This window comes from Sciurus vulgaris (assembly GCF_902686455.1).
Source record: "Sciurus vulgaris genome assembly, chromosome: 12".
NCBI lineage: Eukaryota > Metazoa > Chordata > Mammalia > Rodentia > Sciuridae > Sciurus > Sciurus vulgaris.
In genome coordinates, this window is record NC_136473.1 from 112,901,596 (window position 1) to 112,920,612 (window position 19,017).

The 19,017-nt window shown below is 40.9% G+C and overlaps 1 protein-coding gene across 1 annotated transcript in view; it reads left to right on the forward strand.

Moving 5' to 3' along the window:
- Positions 1-19,017, forward strand: part of TMCO1 (transmembrane and coiled-coil domains 1) — a 34,789-nt gene that overhangs the window by 5,540 nt on the left and 10,232 nt on the right. Inside the window, exons 4-6 of the mRNA XM_079107958.1 lie at positions 2,823-2,869; positions 4,587-4,654; positions 9,771-9,915. Coding sequence (XP_078964084.1) covers positions 2,823-2,869; positions 4,587-4,654; positions 9,771-9,915 — 260 coding nt within the window. The remainder of the gene's footprint in view (positions 1-2,822; positions 2,870-4,586; positions 4,655-9,770; positions 9,916-19,017) is intronic.

Sequence of the window (19,017 nt, forward strand, 5' to 3'; positions counted from 1 at the left end):
TAAAGACTATTTACTTTTAGAAATAGTAGTTGTTTTGTAATACTGGCAATTAAAAACACAATTGGGTATGAAATAACATTTATAAAATCATTTAAGCCTGGGTCAGTGGCAGTGCCCGTAATCCCAGTTGCTTGAGAGGCTGAGGCAGGAGGATTGCAAGTTCAAAGCCAGCCTCAAAAACAGTAAAATTAAAAATTAAAAGGGGTGTGGTGAAGCTCAGTGGTAGAGTATCCCTGCAGTAAATCCCTAGTACCAAAAAGACAGACAAAAAAATAGTTTAAATAACGAAGTCTTAAAAATAAGTAGACTTACTCATAAATGAGAGCTTTAAGGCCCTGATTTGATCCCCAACGCTGCCCCTTTCCAAACGAGGTTAAACTCTAATAAAACAGACTTTTAAATAATTTTTAAGGACTTAGAAGTTTTGCTTCTCATTATGTCTAGCAGAATATCCCTATGAACTTGAGTCTTTTAAAATTTTTTTTTGTTCTTTTCAGATAGACATGACAGTAGAGTGTATTTGGACATATTATACATACGCGGAGCATTGCTTACTCTAGGGTCTCATTCTTGTGCTTGAACGTGATGTGGAGTTTGCTGGTCGTGTATTCTTAGGTGAACATAGGAAGGTCATGTCCGATTCGTTCTACTTCTTCCTATTCCCATTCTTCCGTCCCTTCCCTTCATTGCTCTTTGTCTAATCGAATGAGCTGTTCTCTCCTCCTCATTGAGTCTTATGTTTTAATAATGAGAACAAGAAGTTAGAACAAATGTTTGCATGATAATTAGGTTTGATAGTGGAGGAGAGAGAAGGTGCTTAATAATTTTTCAAGAGTTAAGAGCTTAAAAGAGAGGGTGGGGGGCTGGGGAGATAGCTCAGTTGGTAGAGTGCTTGCCTTGCAAGCATAAGGCCCTGGGTTCAATCCCCAGCTCCACAAAAAAAAAAAAAAAAGAGAGAGAAGGTGGGTATTGATGGGGAGAGAGTATGTGAGCATCTGAGATGTGTTAACTGAGCTTAGAGAATAGGTACAACGGAATGGATTCAGGCATTTTCCTATTAGCCTTGTAAAGGAGTCATCAGTTTGGGGTTACTCCGGGAAGGAGAGGTATATAAAGCTAACTGTGACTCTGGGGACATTCATAAGAGTATTGTTATAACTGGTGGAGTGCCTGAAACTTTTGCCCTGCGGGGAACATTCCATTAGATCATATTTGTTTTTCCTTAGTGAACGTTTTGTGGATTTCTGAAGACTGATGTTATATAGGATTTTTAACATTAAATTCTTTGTTTTTACAACTTAATGTTCTGTAATACTCTTAAAATTTTGTTCTATGCTTTTTGAGACATGTTAGCATTTCCTACCAACAGATTATTTCAGATAAAATTTTGCATGTGTAGTATCTCCCTCATAAGTATATATTTTCAGTTTATTGTACTTTCATTCTGTCTTCATTTAGAGACAGGGTCTGGTTGAGTTGTGTAGCACCTTGTTATTACTGAGGCTGGCTTTGAACTCACAATCCTCCTCCTTTAGTCTCCTGAGCTGAACAGGCGTGAACCATTGCGCCCAGCTGCTTTTGCCAACCCCCCCTTTTTTTCCCTCTGTGTGAGGTGATTGATCTGAGCCCATGAGTAGCAACCTGGCCCCAGACTTCTCCAAATCCCCGTTTCTTTTCTGCCGGAGAAGTCTTACATATCCAAAGACAGGAGATCAAAGACATGCCTTTGTAGGAGGTTGCTTTTGCCCTTTTTTAACTGAGGGATTTTTTTTGCCATCTTTTCCTTTTTGTATATGATCCTTTTGTTCTATTATCTGGGATGTAGACTCAAGTAAAAAATGAATTCACTGGAGTGAATATTGTATAGTATTTAGGTAATCTCATATGCAGTCAGCTGTAAGTCACAAGTGAAATGTCTGTGTTGGGAATTAGTACTTTATATTGATGGGATACATTAAATAGGGCATTAGTGTACAGTTGAGGTTTCTTCAGTAGTTTGGATTCTTTAGTAGTTTCTACATATACAACAGTTGCTTCATATACAGGCCAGATTTCCTGGCTTTGTTAATGACTTAACTATAAGACTGCTTATTTTTAGACTTAGATTATCATATAATATGAAAGAACCAGAATTCTAAATTAATTTTAGCAACTGGTTTGTAATTTTTAGAACATACACTTTTATTTATTTTTTGGTACTGGAAATTGAACCCAGGGGTACTTAGCCACTGAGGTACATCCTCAGCCCCTTTTATTTTTATTTTGAGACAGGGTATTGGTAAGTTCCTTAAAGCCTCACCAGGTTGCTGAGGCTGATCTTGAACTTGTGATCCTCCTGCCTTAACCTCATGAGTCACTGGGATTACAGGCATGCACCACTGTGCCCACATAGAACATACACTGTTTTATAAAAGAAATTTAGAAAGGGGGGAAATGTGAGAGATGAGTTAACATTTGAAACCCCTAAGTATAGTGCTTACATTGCACTTGTGAAGTAACTGATTGGCAGTTCCCGCTGGGTGTATCTTAATATACAGAGTTGGTACATTGATTACCAGGGGTAATTTTTTTTCATTAAATATTATATTTATTTAAAAGATTTTTATTAGTAATTATTCTTACATTATAATTTTGACATATTCATAAGTTTGCTCCATTTCAATCCTCCAAATGTTTATTTATTAAAATGGAAAAATTTTGTTCTCCTGACAGCAGCAGTGACACTGAAGGGAACTGCTTTCAAAATCACCAGTGACAACTTATGTAACTGCTGTTTTGTGCTCAGCACTGTATTTATTAACCATTACATTGATTCTTTTCAGAGAGGCAAGAAGAGAAACTGAAGAATAACAACAGAGATCTGTCGATGGTAAGGGTCCTAAGTGCAGCTGCATGGTAAGCCATGTCGCGCTTTCCAGCAGCAGACTGATGTGCATCTGTGGCTTTGCACTGACTTTTCAGAAATGGATCACCTGGGAAACCATGGATGGTAATCTGGTTGTTCCTGGGCCACATGGAAATGAGAATATGCTGCTGTTCTTAAACTTCATTTTACAGATATAGGTAGCTCTTAAAGGCTGTCTTGGGGGTTGTAATTTGTTCCCTTCACACTTTTCTTGCTCATTTTTTTTTTTTTTTCCTCATATTTTGAAAGGAATTAGTTTATTTTCTTTTTCTTCCATATGTTGTTGCTGAATCTTTGGTTTTTGGTGACTTTGTAATTCCACTGTCGGATGGAATGGCTTTTAATGTCGGATTAGCGATGGCTTTTATTATTTTGTTTTTGTTTTTTGGTACTGTGGATGGAACCCAGAGGCACTTTACCACTGAGCCACATCCCCAGCCCTTTTTATTTTTTATTTTGAGACTGGGTCACTAAGTTGGTTAGGTTCTTACTCATTTCCCGAGACTGCTCTCAAACTTGTGATCCTTCTGCCTCTGCCTCCCTGGTTGCTGGGTTTATAGGTGTGTGCCACCATGCCTAGTTATTATTTTGTTTTTTAAGAGCCCTTTTGTTCCGAGTGTGAGACATACCACAAAGTGTAAAGAAGTAATTTCTTTACCCATTTACTCAGTATTTCTAGACAGTAGATTTTGTTCAAGGGTGTTGTCCTAGAGCATGGATAGGTTGATTATGTAACCTAACTTTTCTGCTTAATTTTTGTATATTTAGCCTTAGAACATCTGAACTGTACCAGTTTTCTCTTACTGAGAGACCTTTACTGTACTTACTTATCTTCTAGAAATTCTTTAAGTTAAAAGTGAATATTTTAAGAAGTAGCTTTCTTTACCTGTTGACACAGTTATTACATATTCATCACAGCAAATTTGAAAACTACGGAGATGAGATACACAAAGCCAATATCTTGCAGGGTGGGTTGGTGCATACCAACACTTGGCTACTCTAGAGTCTGAGGCAGGAGGATCACAAGTTTAAGGTTGACTTTTGGCAACTTAGTGAGACCCTGTATCAAAATAAAAAATAGAAAGGGTTGGGGGTGTAGCTCAGTGGTACAGTACTTGCCTCTAGGATGTGTGAGGTCCTGGGTTCAATTCCCAGTATTGTGGGCAGTGGTGGAGGGCCATAAAGAAAGAATTTGGTTGCAAATAGCAATACCTAACAGGGGCCTAAAACAGATAATGGTTTCTTTTTTTCTTTTCTTTTTTTTTGCTAAGAAGTCTGGAGGTTGGTAGTGTTAGGCTCAGCACTACCTTCAAACACTCAGGTCCTCAGCCAAAGGTCCATTGATGGTTTGAAGGCTGCTTTGCCTTGGGACATTCATGGTCTTCATTCCAGGCAAGGAGAGTGGGCAGAAGTCTACAAAGGGATGCCTGGCAAGTTTGCTTACAAGTCCCCATTCAGCATGAGTACTTAGATTGCTCAGGGGCCAGAATTGGGTCTCATGGCCACCCCAGTACTGGGCAGGGTTACAAAGGAACGAGGAGCAGTGGGTAGAAAGCGGGTTAGCTAGCAGATAGCTTTGCTGTGGAGAGCTTTTTAAAAATGACGTGAAACCAAAACTTGCGGTATGCTTTAGTGGTGTTTTTCTTCAGCATGAAATTACAATTTGTTGGTTTCTTTATAGGTTCGAATGAAATCCATGTTTGCAATTGGCTTTTGTTTTACTGCCCTAATGGGAATGTTCAATTCCATGTGAGTATCCTTTTGCCTAATAACTTTTATGTTTATATGTATGGGCATAGACTTCTTGGTAATATTTGATTCTGATATAATTTCATGCTTATAAGTCACAAGAACAATACAGCTGTTCCCTGGTTCATAGTTATATAAGTATTTTGCCACGTTTGTTTTCTCTCTGTCTCCATATCACATGTGTACTCTTACAGAGTGTTTCTTTTCATCATTGGAGAGTATGCTACAGACTTCTTGTTCCTTAACCCATAACTACTTCACTGTTTATTTCCTAAGAAGAACATTTTCTAATTTAACTTCAAAGCAAGATTGGAATCAAGAGAATTTAATTTTGATAGAATACAATTACACAATAGCTTTTCACCCTCTTCACATTGAGGATGTTTTATTTACAAGGTGAAAACTTGGGCGTTTTGTGGTCTCTAAAAGCCTCAAGTAGGTTCCTTCTGTTTTTAAATTGAGTATTCGTATGCTACTGTAGACTGAAGGTAGTCATAGTCATATGAAGATGTTTTGACTCTTAAAATGGAATCTTAACAACTATAATCTGTTTAATCATGAGGTCAGTTACTGTTGTCTAAACTAACACAGAGCAGACCTGAGTCGTTGTTGAACTGCCTTTGACACAAGTTAGGAAAATATCTGAAGATGATGAGATGGTGGTCACCTATGACCTTTTTTTTTCTCTCTCTTTCTTCTTCTTCTTCTTTTTTTTTTTTGTTTGTTTGTTTGTTTTGTTTTTGCTTTTTCTTCTTCCTTGGTGGAACAGGGGATTTCAATTCAGGAGTGTTCTATCTCTGAGCTTACATCCCCAGCCTTTTTTTTTTTTTAACAATTTTATTTCAAAATGGGGTCTCCCTGAGTTGCCCAAGTGGGCCTTTACCTTGAAATCATCCTTCCTCAGCTTTCTAAGCAGTGGGGTCACAGGTATGCGCCACTGTGCCCAGCTCTTTTCAAACCACACCTGAACCATACCCCATGCATTGGAATCTTCCTTATTCTCTCTTTTCCTTCTCTTTCTTATTTTTCTTCCCTCACTTCTTTTCTCTTTATGTGTCTCTTGCCTCCTTCCCAAGCATATCCTTCTCATCCTGCCTGTTAGGTGTATACCCTGTGGCAGGCACTATGCAGGGTATCAGAATGTGAGATGAGACCCCTGCCCTCAGAATCAAAATTTCATGGAAAGAAAAGACAGATGAACAAATGAATATATTAATGGGTTGTTACAAATATGTCTGAGTAGTGAGAAAGAAGGAAATGGTTGTTTTGTATCCAGGCATAGAATTTAGAGAATGGTTTTAACATAAAATTCACACTAATTATTAGAATTATATACCTTTAGAGCTGAAAGGGACCTTCAGAAGATTAAATAACAGGGTCTAGCTAAGTTGCTTAGGGCCTTGCTAAGTTGCTGAGGCTGGCCTTGAACTTGGGATCCTCCTGGCTCAGAATCCCAAATCGCTGGGATTACAGGCACACATTACTGCACCCTGCTGAAAATTTAATTTTTTAATTTTTTAATTTTTATTTTTTTTGCGGTACTGGGGATTGAACCCAGGGCCTCTTGCTTGCAAGGCAAGCACTCTACTGACTGAGCTATCTCCCCAGCCCTGAAAATTTTAATATATGAAAAGGTGGGAAAGAATGGATTATTCAGGACATTTGAACAACTAAGTTTTGTTTTGTTTTGTTTTGTTTTTTAGTCATAGGTGGACTCATACCTTTATTTATTTTTATGCAGTGCTGAGGATTGAACCCAGGACCTTACATGTGCTAGGCAATTGCTGTACCACTGAGCTATACTCCCAGTCCTGAACAACTAAGTTTTGACAAATAAATCAAAGTTAGGCTATTTTATACCTACTCAAACGTAATCCAGATGTTTTGGTACTTTGTTTCTTTCTTTCTTTACTGGTACCAGGGATTGAACCCAGGGATGCTTAACCACTGAGCCATATCCTCAACCCTTTTTATTTTTTTCTTGAGACAGATCTCACTAGGTTGCTTAGCATCTCTTCGGTCGCTGAGGCTGGACTTGAACTTGTGCTGCTCCTGCCTAAGCCTCTTGAGCTGCTGGGATTATAGACATGCTCTACTGTGCCTAGCTCAGATGTTTTAAAGGAAAACATTTTAATATAAACTGTATTCAAGACCATTTCTTAAAACAATCATACTCTTTTTTTTGGTTGTTTTTCTGGAGTTTTAACCCAGGAGTGCTCTACCACTGAGCGACATCCCTAGCCCTTTTTATTTTGTGAGATAGGATCATGCCAAGTTGCCTAGGCTGACCTTAAACTTGGGATCCTCCCTCTTTGGTCTCCTCAGTTGCTGAAATTACAGGCTGCTTCCACTGTGCCCAACTGGTTATCTCAATTTTGATTAGGGATTAAGTTTGTCTTTTTTATTTATTTTTTTCAAGTACTGGGGATTGAGCCCAGGGGTGCTCTACCACTGTGCTACATTCCCAGCCCTTTTTATTTTGAGACTCAGTTGCCAGGCTGGTTTCTACCCTGTGCTCTACCTGCCTCAGCCTCCTGAATTGCTGGGATTATAGGCATATACCACCATGCCTGACCTCATGCATTATTCTTAACAGACTTAATTGTATAATGAATACTCAGCAAATATTTTGATGATTAAGGTATTAGGCCTTAGACCAAATGTCTAATTATTTTTGTTGTTAATTGTACTTGATAAAGTGTTAGATGCTTTCCATTTTGTGGCACAGGTTTTCCAAACTGTAGGAGTCAAAGAAATCAAATAGGCTTATCTTTAGTAGGAAAATGATATGAAAACTTTGTTATAATCAGGCCTCTTATAAAAGACTACTATTGGTGGGCAGAAAGGTTATTGTTTTTTGTTTTGTTTTGTTTTTGGGGTACCAGGGATTGAACCCAGGACTCTTAACCACTGAGACACATACCCCACTCCTTTTTATATTTTATTTAGAGATGGGGTCTCACCGAGTTACTTAGGGCCTTACTAAGTTGCTGAGACTAACTTTGAACTCGTGATCCTCCTGCCTCAGCCTCCCGAGCTGCTGGGATTATGGGCGTGTGCCGCCATGCCCAGCTTCTTTGTTCTTAATTACACTGTTTTGTTTTTGTTAACTTTCTTACTCAGAACCCTGGCAAATAGTAGCCTTTTATTTTCTTGTTTTATCTTTTAATATCAGTGAAGGTTTATATAATGTCAGTATTTAACTGTACATTAATGCTGTTTTCATGTTTTTGTTCTGATCTTTTTGTACTGTGCATTATTAGAAAAATATAGTTTTTTGTTTCTTAAGATTATCAGCACCTGGAAGTTAAAAGACTGTCTCCATTTTTATAAACAAGGCTATGAAATTTAAAGTATGCATTTTTATTATATTGAACAAGTCATTTAAACTTAATATGATTTCTCTGATTTTTAACTTTCACTTACCTCTTTATTGTGCATTAGAATATGTAATCTCTTTACTATCCCTCTGTAGTCTTAAAATTTGTTGATAGCCTTAAGGTTGTCCCAAGAAGGCACTGGGTGTGGCTTTTTATTTGTTTGATTTCTCTTCCTGAGTCATTTCTATAAAGCTGACATAGAATTTTGTAGTTGAGGAGATCTTAAAGATCATTTAATACATACCTTCTCCCCAATACAGAAATCCTTCAGTCAGGTTTCCTTTTTCAACAAGGAGCTTGATATTCTCTGAGATAGCTCATACTTTTATTGAGTATTTTTTAGGGTTTGGAAGTTAATCCTTTTACTAAGCCAAAATGTATCTCCCTGTAGAGGACCTTCCTCCAGTTTAGAGTGGGGATGGACATGTTCTACTTGTCTATACCTTCTTGCTTCTCACCCTGGCTCTCCTTTATTAGGCTACACACCAATTTCTTCAGTAGGCATCTAGTCCCCTAGAAAAATCAATTCATTAAAAGTAAGAATTCTTAGAATTGATTTTCAAAAGATGTTCAGCTTCACATGGTTGAATAGCTCCAATGACACAAGACATTTTAGTCACAGTTTCAGGTTGAATATAACAAAGAATAAAGTGCCCACAGAAGTTGAATGTGTTGGGTGTGCACGTTAGCGATAAAAGGAACTGACGTCTTCTGTATGTCACCTCCTTAGCAGTCCACCTCTGCAGGGTCAGACAGAGTGGCACACCAGAGCAGTGTACTGGTCACCTCACACTCGCAAAGTCGGGTGTTGTTACTGCATGCTTCTTGTGAGGAAATGAGACTCTCCTCCTGGAAACACTATTACTTTTGTTTTGGTTTTCTGAGGTTAATAGAAAAGAATAACAGTGATTATTTGGGGCAAATCTTTGCATGCTCTTGTCAAATGCGAGTAAGGTCTAGGTCAAGCCTTGCAGTTCAGTCCGCACGGAGGAGCTGGGAGTGCAGTGCAGGTGGGCAGTTGGACCCTGCAGGATGCCAGTCTAGTGTCTGTTCTTTGGAGTACATCGTACAAGTCTTTCAGTACTTGATTTAATATTTAGGGTTTTTGTTGTTTTTCCCCACCAAAGAAAAAGATGGATTACTTCCTTTTTCCCCATGGAAACATTCTAAATACCAAGTGTTTTTCTTTTTCTTTTTTTTTTTTTTTCTGTTTTTTAGTACTTCTTGGGCTGAAACCCAGGGCCTTGTACATGCTCAGCAAACACTCCTCCACTGAGCGATATTCCAGCCCTTTTAATTCTTATATTGAGACGCAGGCTTGCAAAGTTGCCCAGGCTGGCCTGAACTTGGGGCCCTCCTGCCTCAGCCACCTGAGTTGCTGGGATTACAGGCATGTGCCACTGTGCCCAGCGAGCATTTCTTTGTTTCTCATTTGCTGTATGTTTATTGCTGTGACCTTCCCAGACAAAAGCTTTTTAGAGTCCTCCGTGGTTTGTCAGTATGAAAAGGGTCTATACATCAGAAGATTAAGAACCACTGATGCAGGAGATGTGTGAGTTTCCTTTAGGCCCTTTTTTATATTGCCATACTTCAGGCTCCTGTCTTTTTAGCACATAACTTTCTTTGTTTTTCAGAGGTCAAGAGACGTAAAGTTCTATTTCTGTCTCAAAGTCTTCTCTGAAAGTAAGAAACTTGTCAGTCTTCCAGAAATAACAATTCTTTGTTTTCCTTCCCAGATTTGATGGTAGAGTAGTGGCGAAGCTCCCCTTCACCCCTCTTTCTTACCTCCAAGGGCTGTCTCATCGGAACCTGCTGGGAGATGACACCACAGACTGCTCCTTTATCTTCCTGTACATCCTGTGCACCATGTCGATCCGACAGGTGAGTGGCCATGCCCATTGTGTCACGTGCGTCTTCTCACGCGCACACCTTAGTCAGCTTTACCTACAGAACTCTGGAAATGCTTACCTGTTGGTACTGGGTCTTTCATTTGGCCATCCTAAAGCTGTTTCAAATGTGTGTAGCTCTCGATCACAATCCTTAGGAAGGAATAGTAGTTACCAAAGCAAGCATGGGCTTCCATGCCCTATTCTTGGAGTGGGAAGAGAGAAAGGGACTGGCTCCCCCTGTTATTGTAGTACCTGAGGCACTTCCTGGACAGTGGCATCGATCCCCACGGCCCACCCTCACCGTGCGGTCCCTTCTTGTCAGGCTGCACCTCAGCGCTCTTTCACTGGGGTCAGGTTTCCGTCCTGGACTTCAGGAGACACATTCGGGCCACAGCATCAGTGTCCTCATCCACAGGCAGGCTCTTTTCATTGCGGTGAAGTTGGAACTGTTCAGAGTGTGCACGTGGCTCAGAAGAGCTGCTGGCTCAGGCATCACGGTGTTTAACCCGATCTTCTGAGTTGGTTCAGGGCACTGGGAACAGATTCCCTGTCATTGCTGAAGACTGATTCTAACCTTTACACCATGGCAGGAATTGCTGATGCTGAAAATAGATGGGTAAATAGTAATTGTCTGTACCCTGTGAACTCACGTCCCAGGTGGGGAAGCAGACCCAGAATTGATAGCAGAGTGATGGGCCTGCGCATGTGTTCAAAATACTACAAGACTTCAAAACACACTGCGGGAGGGTAATGACCAGACAAATTCTCTGGAACTCAGCGTCTATGCGAGAGGACCATTTGAGGTGTGTCCTGAAGGCTGGATGGGCCTTTCCAGTCTTTTTTTTTTTTTTTTTTGCGGTACTGGGGATTGAACTCAGGGCCTTGTGATTGCGAGGCAAGCACTCTACCAGCTGAGCCATCCCCTCAGCCCCCTTTCCAGTCTTATCAGTGTTCTTGGCAAAGGCTGCAGTGTGAGGAAAGCACAGAGGCATGAGCTGTGTGGGGTGGACAGGCCACTGAGTCCAGTGAGGGGATACAGCAACAGGCGAGTAGTCCCCAGGGAAGGTGGTCTTAGTCTGACTCACAGCACAGCATTGATTTCCTGTTTTGCATTTAAAAATTCTTTTTTGTAGTCGTAGATGGGCAGCATGCCTTTATTTTGTTTATTTTTATGTGGTGCTAAAATCAAACCCAGTGCCTCACATAAGCTAGGCAAGTGCTATGCCAACTGAGCTATAGCCCCAGCCCTTTTTTGTCTTTTATTTAGATAGAGGGTGTTGCTAAGCTGCTGAGGCTGACTTTGAACTGGAGATCATTCTGCCTCGGCCTCTGAGATGATAGGTGTGCATCACCATACCTGGCCTGTTTTGCATTTCTTGTAGTGCAGGTCTGTTGGTGACACATTCTCTTAGTCTTCATTTATCTGAAAGTACCTTTCTGCATTATTTTTGCCACATCTTTTGTTGGTACATTATAGTTGTACATAACAGTAGAATTTGTTGTTACAGGTTTGTACTTATACACCCGACAGTATCTTCAGTAACTTTTTTTTTTTTGCAATGGGAACTGAACCCAGGAACACTTAACCACTGAGCAACATCCTCAACTTTTTTTTTTTTTGTAAAATTGAAACAGGGTCTTGCTGAGTTGCTGAGGCTGACCTTGACCTTGGGATCCTCCTGCCTTAGCCTCCCAAGTTGCAGGGATTACAATCATATCCCACTGCTTTGCTGAAACCATCTTTTTTAAAAAATACTTTTCCAGTTGTCAGCGGACCTTTGTTTTACTTATTTATGCGTGGTGCTGACGATTGACCCCTGTTCCCCACACGTGCTAGGCAGGCACTCTACCACTGAGCCACAGCCATCTTTTTAAAAAATCCTCATTCCTGAAAGGTATTTTTACTGGATATAACTATATGATTCTGGGTTGACTATTTTTGTTTTAATCCTTTCCATATTTTATGCCTTTCTACTATCTTCTGGCATCCACTATTTCTAAAAAATTCTTTACATTTTTGTATTCCTGCAGGTAATGTGTCCCTTTCTATAGATATTGTGTCCCTTTTCTCTGGTTGCTTTCAGCTTTGCTCCTCCAGATGGTTTCTCTGGGGGCTGGGATGTAGCTCATTGGTAGAACACTTAACTTAGCAGGTATGATGCCCTGAGTTTCATTCCCAGCACCACCAAAAAAATACAATGAAATCTGTCTTTCAGAAAGTTCATTATGATGCACCTAGACTATTTTCAAAACAGTGTGTCCTTCTAGAGTTTATGGTTTTCATTAAATTTGGGAAATTTGTTTCTTTTCTTTTTTTCAGTACCAGGGATTGAACCCAGAGTTGCTTAACCTCTGAGCCACATCCCTAGCCCTTTTTATATTTTATGTTTTATTTTGAGCCAGGGCCTCACTCTTAGGACCTTGCTAACTGACCTCAAACTTGTGATCCTCCTGCCTCAGGGTCGTAGGTGTGCGTCACCATGCCCAGCCTGAGCTACTGTTTCTTCAAGCGTTCTTTCCCTCGTTCTTTCTCTTCTTGTGTAGCTCTACTTACTGACACTTCAGTCGTCTTGGTATTGTCCAAGAGGACACTAAGACTATGTTGGATTTTTAAAAGTCTTTTCTCTGTGTTCTATAGATAGGGTAATTTCTGGTTTTTTGTTTTCAAGTTTGCTGACTCCTCTATCATCTACAGTCTTGTTAACTCTAAACCCAGCCAATGGTTTTAAAATTACATATTTTTCAGTTCCAGAATTTCCAGGGTTTTTTCTTTCTTTCTTTCTTTTGATGGTGGTGTTTTTTTCTCTGCTAGGATTTCCTGCTTGTTCATTTATTTACCTTCTTTGTGTTCTCAGTCATAGATTTGACATAAATGATCAGTAAACTAGGAGAGGTGATACATGACTCAGAGGCCAAGGCAGTAGGATTCCAAGTTCAAGGCCAACCTAGGCATCTTAGAACTGTCAAAATAAAATTAAATTAAAAAGAGCTGCTCAGTGGTACAGTGCTTGCCTAGCATGCAGGAGGCCTGGGATTTAATCCCCAGTACCATAAAAAGGAATTTTATATCTTTGTGTGTGTGTGTGTGTGTGTGTATGTGTGTGTACCAGAGATTGAACCCAAGGGGGATTAAATACTGAGTCCCAGCCCAGCTCTGGCCCTTTTTTTTTTATTTTGAGGTAGGGTCTTGGTAAGTTGCTGAGGCTGGCCTCAAATTTGTGATCTTCCTGTCTCAGCCTCCAGGGTCTTTGGGATTATAGGCATGGGCCACTAATGCCTAACTTAGGCATAGTTATTTAGCTGGTTTTAAAAATGTAGTCTGCTAATTCTAGCATTTGAAATTTGGACTCTATTGTCTATTTTATGTGTGAGTCGTATTTTCCAGTTTCTTGATATGACTAATAATTTTGGACTGTTTCTTGGACAGTGTATGTGATGGTCACAGAGACTCTGGATTATTTTACTTTATTAGAATGTCATTTTTTTCCTTTGACCAGGTCGTTAACTTGGCATTTATTTATCTTTGTCTTTTCTTGCTGTTAAAACAAAAGACCATAAACTAGATAACTCATAGACAGTAGTAATTTGTTGTTTTGGAATGTGAGAATACAAGATCGAGGCAGTGGCAGCTGCAGTGTCTGATGTGGCCTGTTTGCTCCTGGTTCCTAGGCTGTGCCTCCTGGCTGCATCCTTCGTGGTGGAAGGGAAGAGGCGTGGTGGAAGGGATGAGGCGGCTCCTGGGGCTTCGTTTACCAGGCCCTCCTCCCATCAGTGAGGTGGAGCCCTGTCACATAATCACCTCCAGAGGACCTCACTGTCTTAATACCTGTGAACTGTGGGGGAGGCGGATATTTAGGCCACAGCAGTGCTCCAGCCCCACACTGTCTCCCGTGTGGCAGGTGACAGCTGGAGTCTCAAGTTAGTCAACAGTTGGGCTGCTTGGAGATCGTCACATATGTAATTCAAGTCAAGCAGAAATTTGAGCACAGTTTACATGGGAAATTTGGGGCTCCCCTTACCAAAGGTCTCTGTTTTCCAAGGTTCTTCCTCTTCATTTTTAGTAGTTGTAGTTAATCCAAGCCCTGTCCTTTGCTTCTTTAGTCTGTGGATGTCTTTTTGTATGAGATGAGTCTCTTGCAGGCAGCATATTGTTGGGTCTTTCTTTTTAATCCATTCTGTCAGTCTATGTCTTTTGATTGATGAGTTTAGGCCATTAATATTTAGGGTTATTATTGAGATATGATTTGTATTCCCAGTCATTTGGGCTTATTTTTGGTGTTTAACTTGACTTGGTTTCTCCTTTGAATGGTTTTTCCTTTAAGGTAGTTCTACCCTTTGCTGACCCACATTATTGTTTTCATTTCCTCTTCATGGAATATTTTGTTGAGAATATTCTGTAGCGTAGGCTTTCTATTTGTGAATTCTTTTAACTTTTGTTTATCATGGAAGGATTTTATTTCATCTTCAAATCTGAAGATTAGTTTTGCTGGTTATAGGATTCTTGGTTGGCAACCATGTTCTTTCAGAGCTTGAAATATATTGTTCCCGGCCCTTCTAGCTTTTAGGGTCTGGACTGAGTAATGTGCTGATATTTGTATTGGTTTCCCCCTATATATAATCTGATGCTTTTCTCTCGCAGCCTTCAAAATCCTATCTTTATTTTGTATGTTAGGCATTTTCATTATAATGTGCCTTGGTGTGGATCTGTTGTGATTTGTGTATTTGGTGTTCCTTAAGCCTCTTATATTTGATTTTCCATTTCATTCTTCAGGTTTGGGAAATTTTCTGATATTATTTCATTGAATAGGTTGTTCATTCCTTTGATTTGTATCTCTGTGCCTTCCTCAATCCCGATAATTCTTAAATTTGGTCTTTTCACGATGTCCCATAGTTCTTAGAGATTCTGTTCATGATTTCTTACCATCTTCTCTGTTTGGGCAACTTTATTTTCAAGATTAAATATTTTGTCTTCATTGTCTGAGGTTCTGTCTTCCATGTGGTCTAGTCTTTTGGTGATGCTTTCCATTGAGTTTTTTATTTGGTTTATTGTTTCCTTCATTTCAGGGATTTCCGTTTTGTTTTGTTTTTTTTTTTTGAGAATCTCTCTTTGTTGAAATGATCTTTTGCTTGCTGCAGTTGCTCTTTCAACTGCTTATTGGTATTATCATTCATTGCCTGCATTTGCTCTCTTATCTCATGCTTTGCTTTGCGAATCACCTTAATCATGTATAATCTGAAATCCTCTTCTGACATTTCTTTTACCGTACTATCTTTGGATTCTATTAATATAGAATCTAGATTTGTTTGGATCATTTTCTTCCCTTGTTTTTTCATGTTGTTCATGTATCTTCCCCTCTAGTAGTGCAGATCTGGGGTATTACAGATTTCCCCCTATAGGCTTATAGTGGCCCTATAGGTTTCCAAAACCCTTTCTTTAAGGGGAGATCAATATTAGCAGTGCCCAATTCAGACACTATGCAATCCTAGACCAAATAGCCCCTATGAGGACAATAACAATATTGTAGTAAACAGAATGAGTTCAGTTATTATCTACAGTATAACACATAGATTTGCAATAAGGTCGCAGTTTCTAATGGAGGACAAAGAGGATATGGAGGGGTTTAGGATGTAGCTGATAATGGGATAAGAAAAGAATGTTTAGAAGTTCTAGATCATAGAAAGAGTGAGAGTGTAATCAAAAGAAGTTGGTTGTTAGCATGGGAAAAGGGAGAAAGAGACTTTGAGGGAACAGGTAAACAAAAGGAAAAGAGAGTGAGACATGTAAAGAAATAAAAACTTAAAATTTTTCAATAAGGAGAAAAAAGAAAATCTACGGTATAACAGTCATATAGTAATGAAACCTCCCAGTCTTCAGTAGCCTGATGCATGAGAGGTATGATGCATGAGAGGTATGACAATGAGCTTCAGTCTCCAGCAGCCGTTTCAGGATGGGATTTGCCCCACCTAAGGATGGGAGATACAGCTTCCAGGATCATCCAAGATGGCCACTCTGGCTTCCAAGTGTGTTGGAAAATGGGGAGCTGCAGCTCGGGGGTGTGGGTGTGGTCAGCTGGGGGTCCTGGAGGCGGGGTGTGGTTGGTTGGGCTAAAGAGTCGTGGAGATGGGGCTCAGTCAGTCTGGCTGGGGGTCCTGCAGGTCCTGGCTGTTGTCTCAAAATGGCAGCAGCCACGCATAACCAAACCTGCAGGTACTGTGACAGTGGACTTCCAGGCAACAGCCGGCAGCTGGTGCTCCACTGGCAGTCTGTGGTTGATCTGCTGGCTGCTGTTGGACGATCAGGAGGTGAACCTCGGGTGGTGGTGATGGGTAGGTGAAAGGTAGGCGATGGACTGGCAAGAGGCAGGCAAATGGCAGATGGTAGATGCCAGTCAGTGAGCAATCTGCCCTCAAAAAGTAGTTGATATGCTGGCAGACTACAGGTGATCACAGTGGACACATGGGGAAAAGAGCAGGGGATCGATAAGCAGCAAAACCTGCCTCACCCAGAAACAGGTGTCCTCTGCCTGAAACCCGAGTTTGGAGCTACAAGGAACGCAGCCTCTCTGTAGTCTGCCATCTTGGATCTCTCTCTGTCCTTTGCTTCTTTAACCAGTTAGGACAGTTCATTCTTCTGGACAGCCAGTGAGGTGCCAGCTGAGTCCTGCCTCTATTATGAGCTTTTTAAAAAACGAAAGCAAACCTTTTGTTTTCTTGCACTAAACTGAATAAAATTCAGAACCTTGTTCTTGACTGATCAACAAAGAAAGGGCTTAAACAAGAGATCTGGGGGCATTTTCATTGGAAAGATGGGACAGGGAGATAGGAGACAAAGAGGGTCACTTGATCCCTTGACCCCTGCAGAAAAGACCTTCATTACTAAGGGGCCATGTTTTCAGTTAGGACAGTTCATACATCATAGAGGAGCCTGGTGAGGGGTTGGCCATAATCCCAGGACTCGGGGTTGAGACAGGAGCATCACAGATTAAGACTGGTCTTAGCAATTTAGTGAGATGCTGCCTCAGAAAGACTGGGATGTGGCTCAGTGGTAAACACCCTTGGATCCATCCTTGGCACAAAAGAAAAAAAAAATTAAGAAGCAGCAGCATCACCCCAGAGCAGGTTTGAATGTTCATCCTTCGCTCGGAGTTTTGATTTCCACTTTGCAGGATGTTTGTCGAGGTCTGCAATAGGATTTGTAATGTCATTAGACACGTTCTAGAATGTAGTGGTTCCTTGAAGGTGTTTGATGGTGGGGAGGGAAGGACCAGAAAAGGACCTAGTGGTCCCCAACTTTGTTTTCTATATTGGTCAGGTTTTATTTAAAGATAGTCTTTCTGTGACTTAAAAGTGTCTGAAAGCTATTGATGTAGTCAGTCTCCTTTTTTTAATGGTAAGAAATTTGGGGCTGGGGCTAAGGCTCAGTTGGTAGAGTGCTTGCCTCGCATGCACAAGGCCCTGGGTTCAGTCTCCAGCACGACAAAAGGAGGAAAATAAAGAAATTTGAGGTTTAATAGAGTGATAAATATTACTTGTCTTCGAATGGTTTGTCAGTATTAGAGCTCAAGTTTTTTGACCGCTGTTCCGGTATTATTTGTTATACCATTGTATTCTGTTTTTTCAGTAGCTAATCTTGACATCATTCTCTCAAGGAATCTATTCAGATATAATGTGAGAACCCTGGAATGTTGGAAGGGGTTATTTGAAGTGAATGTATTTTATACCAAGCTTTGTTGATATAGTTAAGCTTAAATATGGGAACTAATGAGATGTCCTGATTAATTGGCAGTGGAGGCTGGTTGCCAGGTGCTGGAGAGACTAACAAAGTGAACCAAGGGTTGCCATCGCTCCGTTAGCCAAATGGTGAAGAATAAAATTTAGCAAAATGTTTTTATTGTCTGGTCACTGACAATAAAAACAGTCTTCCCATAATACCCAGTTAGCCAGCAGTTTGTCACCTTTCCTAAGATCACCTTTCTTACCCTTTGCAAAAAGGAAGGGACGCATATCCTGTAGGGGCGTTTCTCTCAGTTTCCTGCCAACAGAAGACATGGTTTTGGGAAAATGTTTGACCTTTTGTTTTCCCTTCTGACATGTACTCTTCGGTTGTCACCCTATTGTACAGGGTTGGCCAGATCTTCAAAATTATTGTTTTGTGTTTTTCCCAAGCCTGATTATATCTTACTGTATTTTGAATTTGTGGTTTTTTTCCATTGCATCTTCATTATGTATTAAAACTTGAGTCTTTTAGTCCTTTTTTTGGTACTGAGGTTTGAACCCAGGGCACTTCACACCCCCAGCCCTTTTTAGTTTTTTGAGGCAGGGCCTTGTGAAGTTGTCCAGATTGGCCTTGCGTTTGCGATCCTCCTGCTCAGCCCCTCAAGTTGCTGGGATCACAGGCGTGCGCCAGCACGCCTGACTGCAAACTGAATCTTGCTCGTTAGGAAGGCCTGAAACGTTGGTCTCAGGAGGATAACCGGGACTGTGGGAGAGCAGGTCTCAGCGAGCTGCGGAGCCCTGGCGGTGGTGTCTTCGTTCCTCGCTGCGGGCTCGGGTTCTAACTGCCGTCCTTCTGGCTTGTACGAATGATGTTTGGGTGTTCAGGCCAGCGTGTGTGCTGTGCCTCCCCCAAGTCTTACTGTGGCAGCTCGCTGTCTGTGCGGCCTGGGGAAGGGCTCATAGTAAAGCGCCTCGCTGAGGTGTCTCGAGGACCTAAAGGGAACGCGCAGTGCGCGGCTCGTCCCGGGAGCCGTCGCTCTTGATCCTCGCCTCCATGCTGCCACCCACTGGGAGGCAGCAGCAGAGGGATGCTGTCGTTTGAGGAGCTCCTGCCTGCTATGTGTGCTGAAGTCTTTTTTTTTTTAATATATATATTCGTTTTAGTTGAAGGCAGACACAGTACCTTTATTTTATTTTTATGTGTTGCTGAGGATCGAACCCAGAGCCTCACATGTGCTAGTCACGTGCTCTGCCACCGAGCCACAGCCTCTACTGTGACTGTCCCCACAGTGTGCCACATTTGTTGACAGTTGATGAACGCACATTGACACATCATTACCCAAACTCCATAGTTCACATAAGGCTTATTTATTTATTT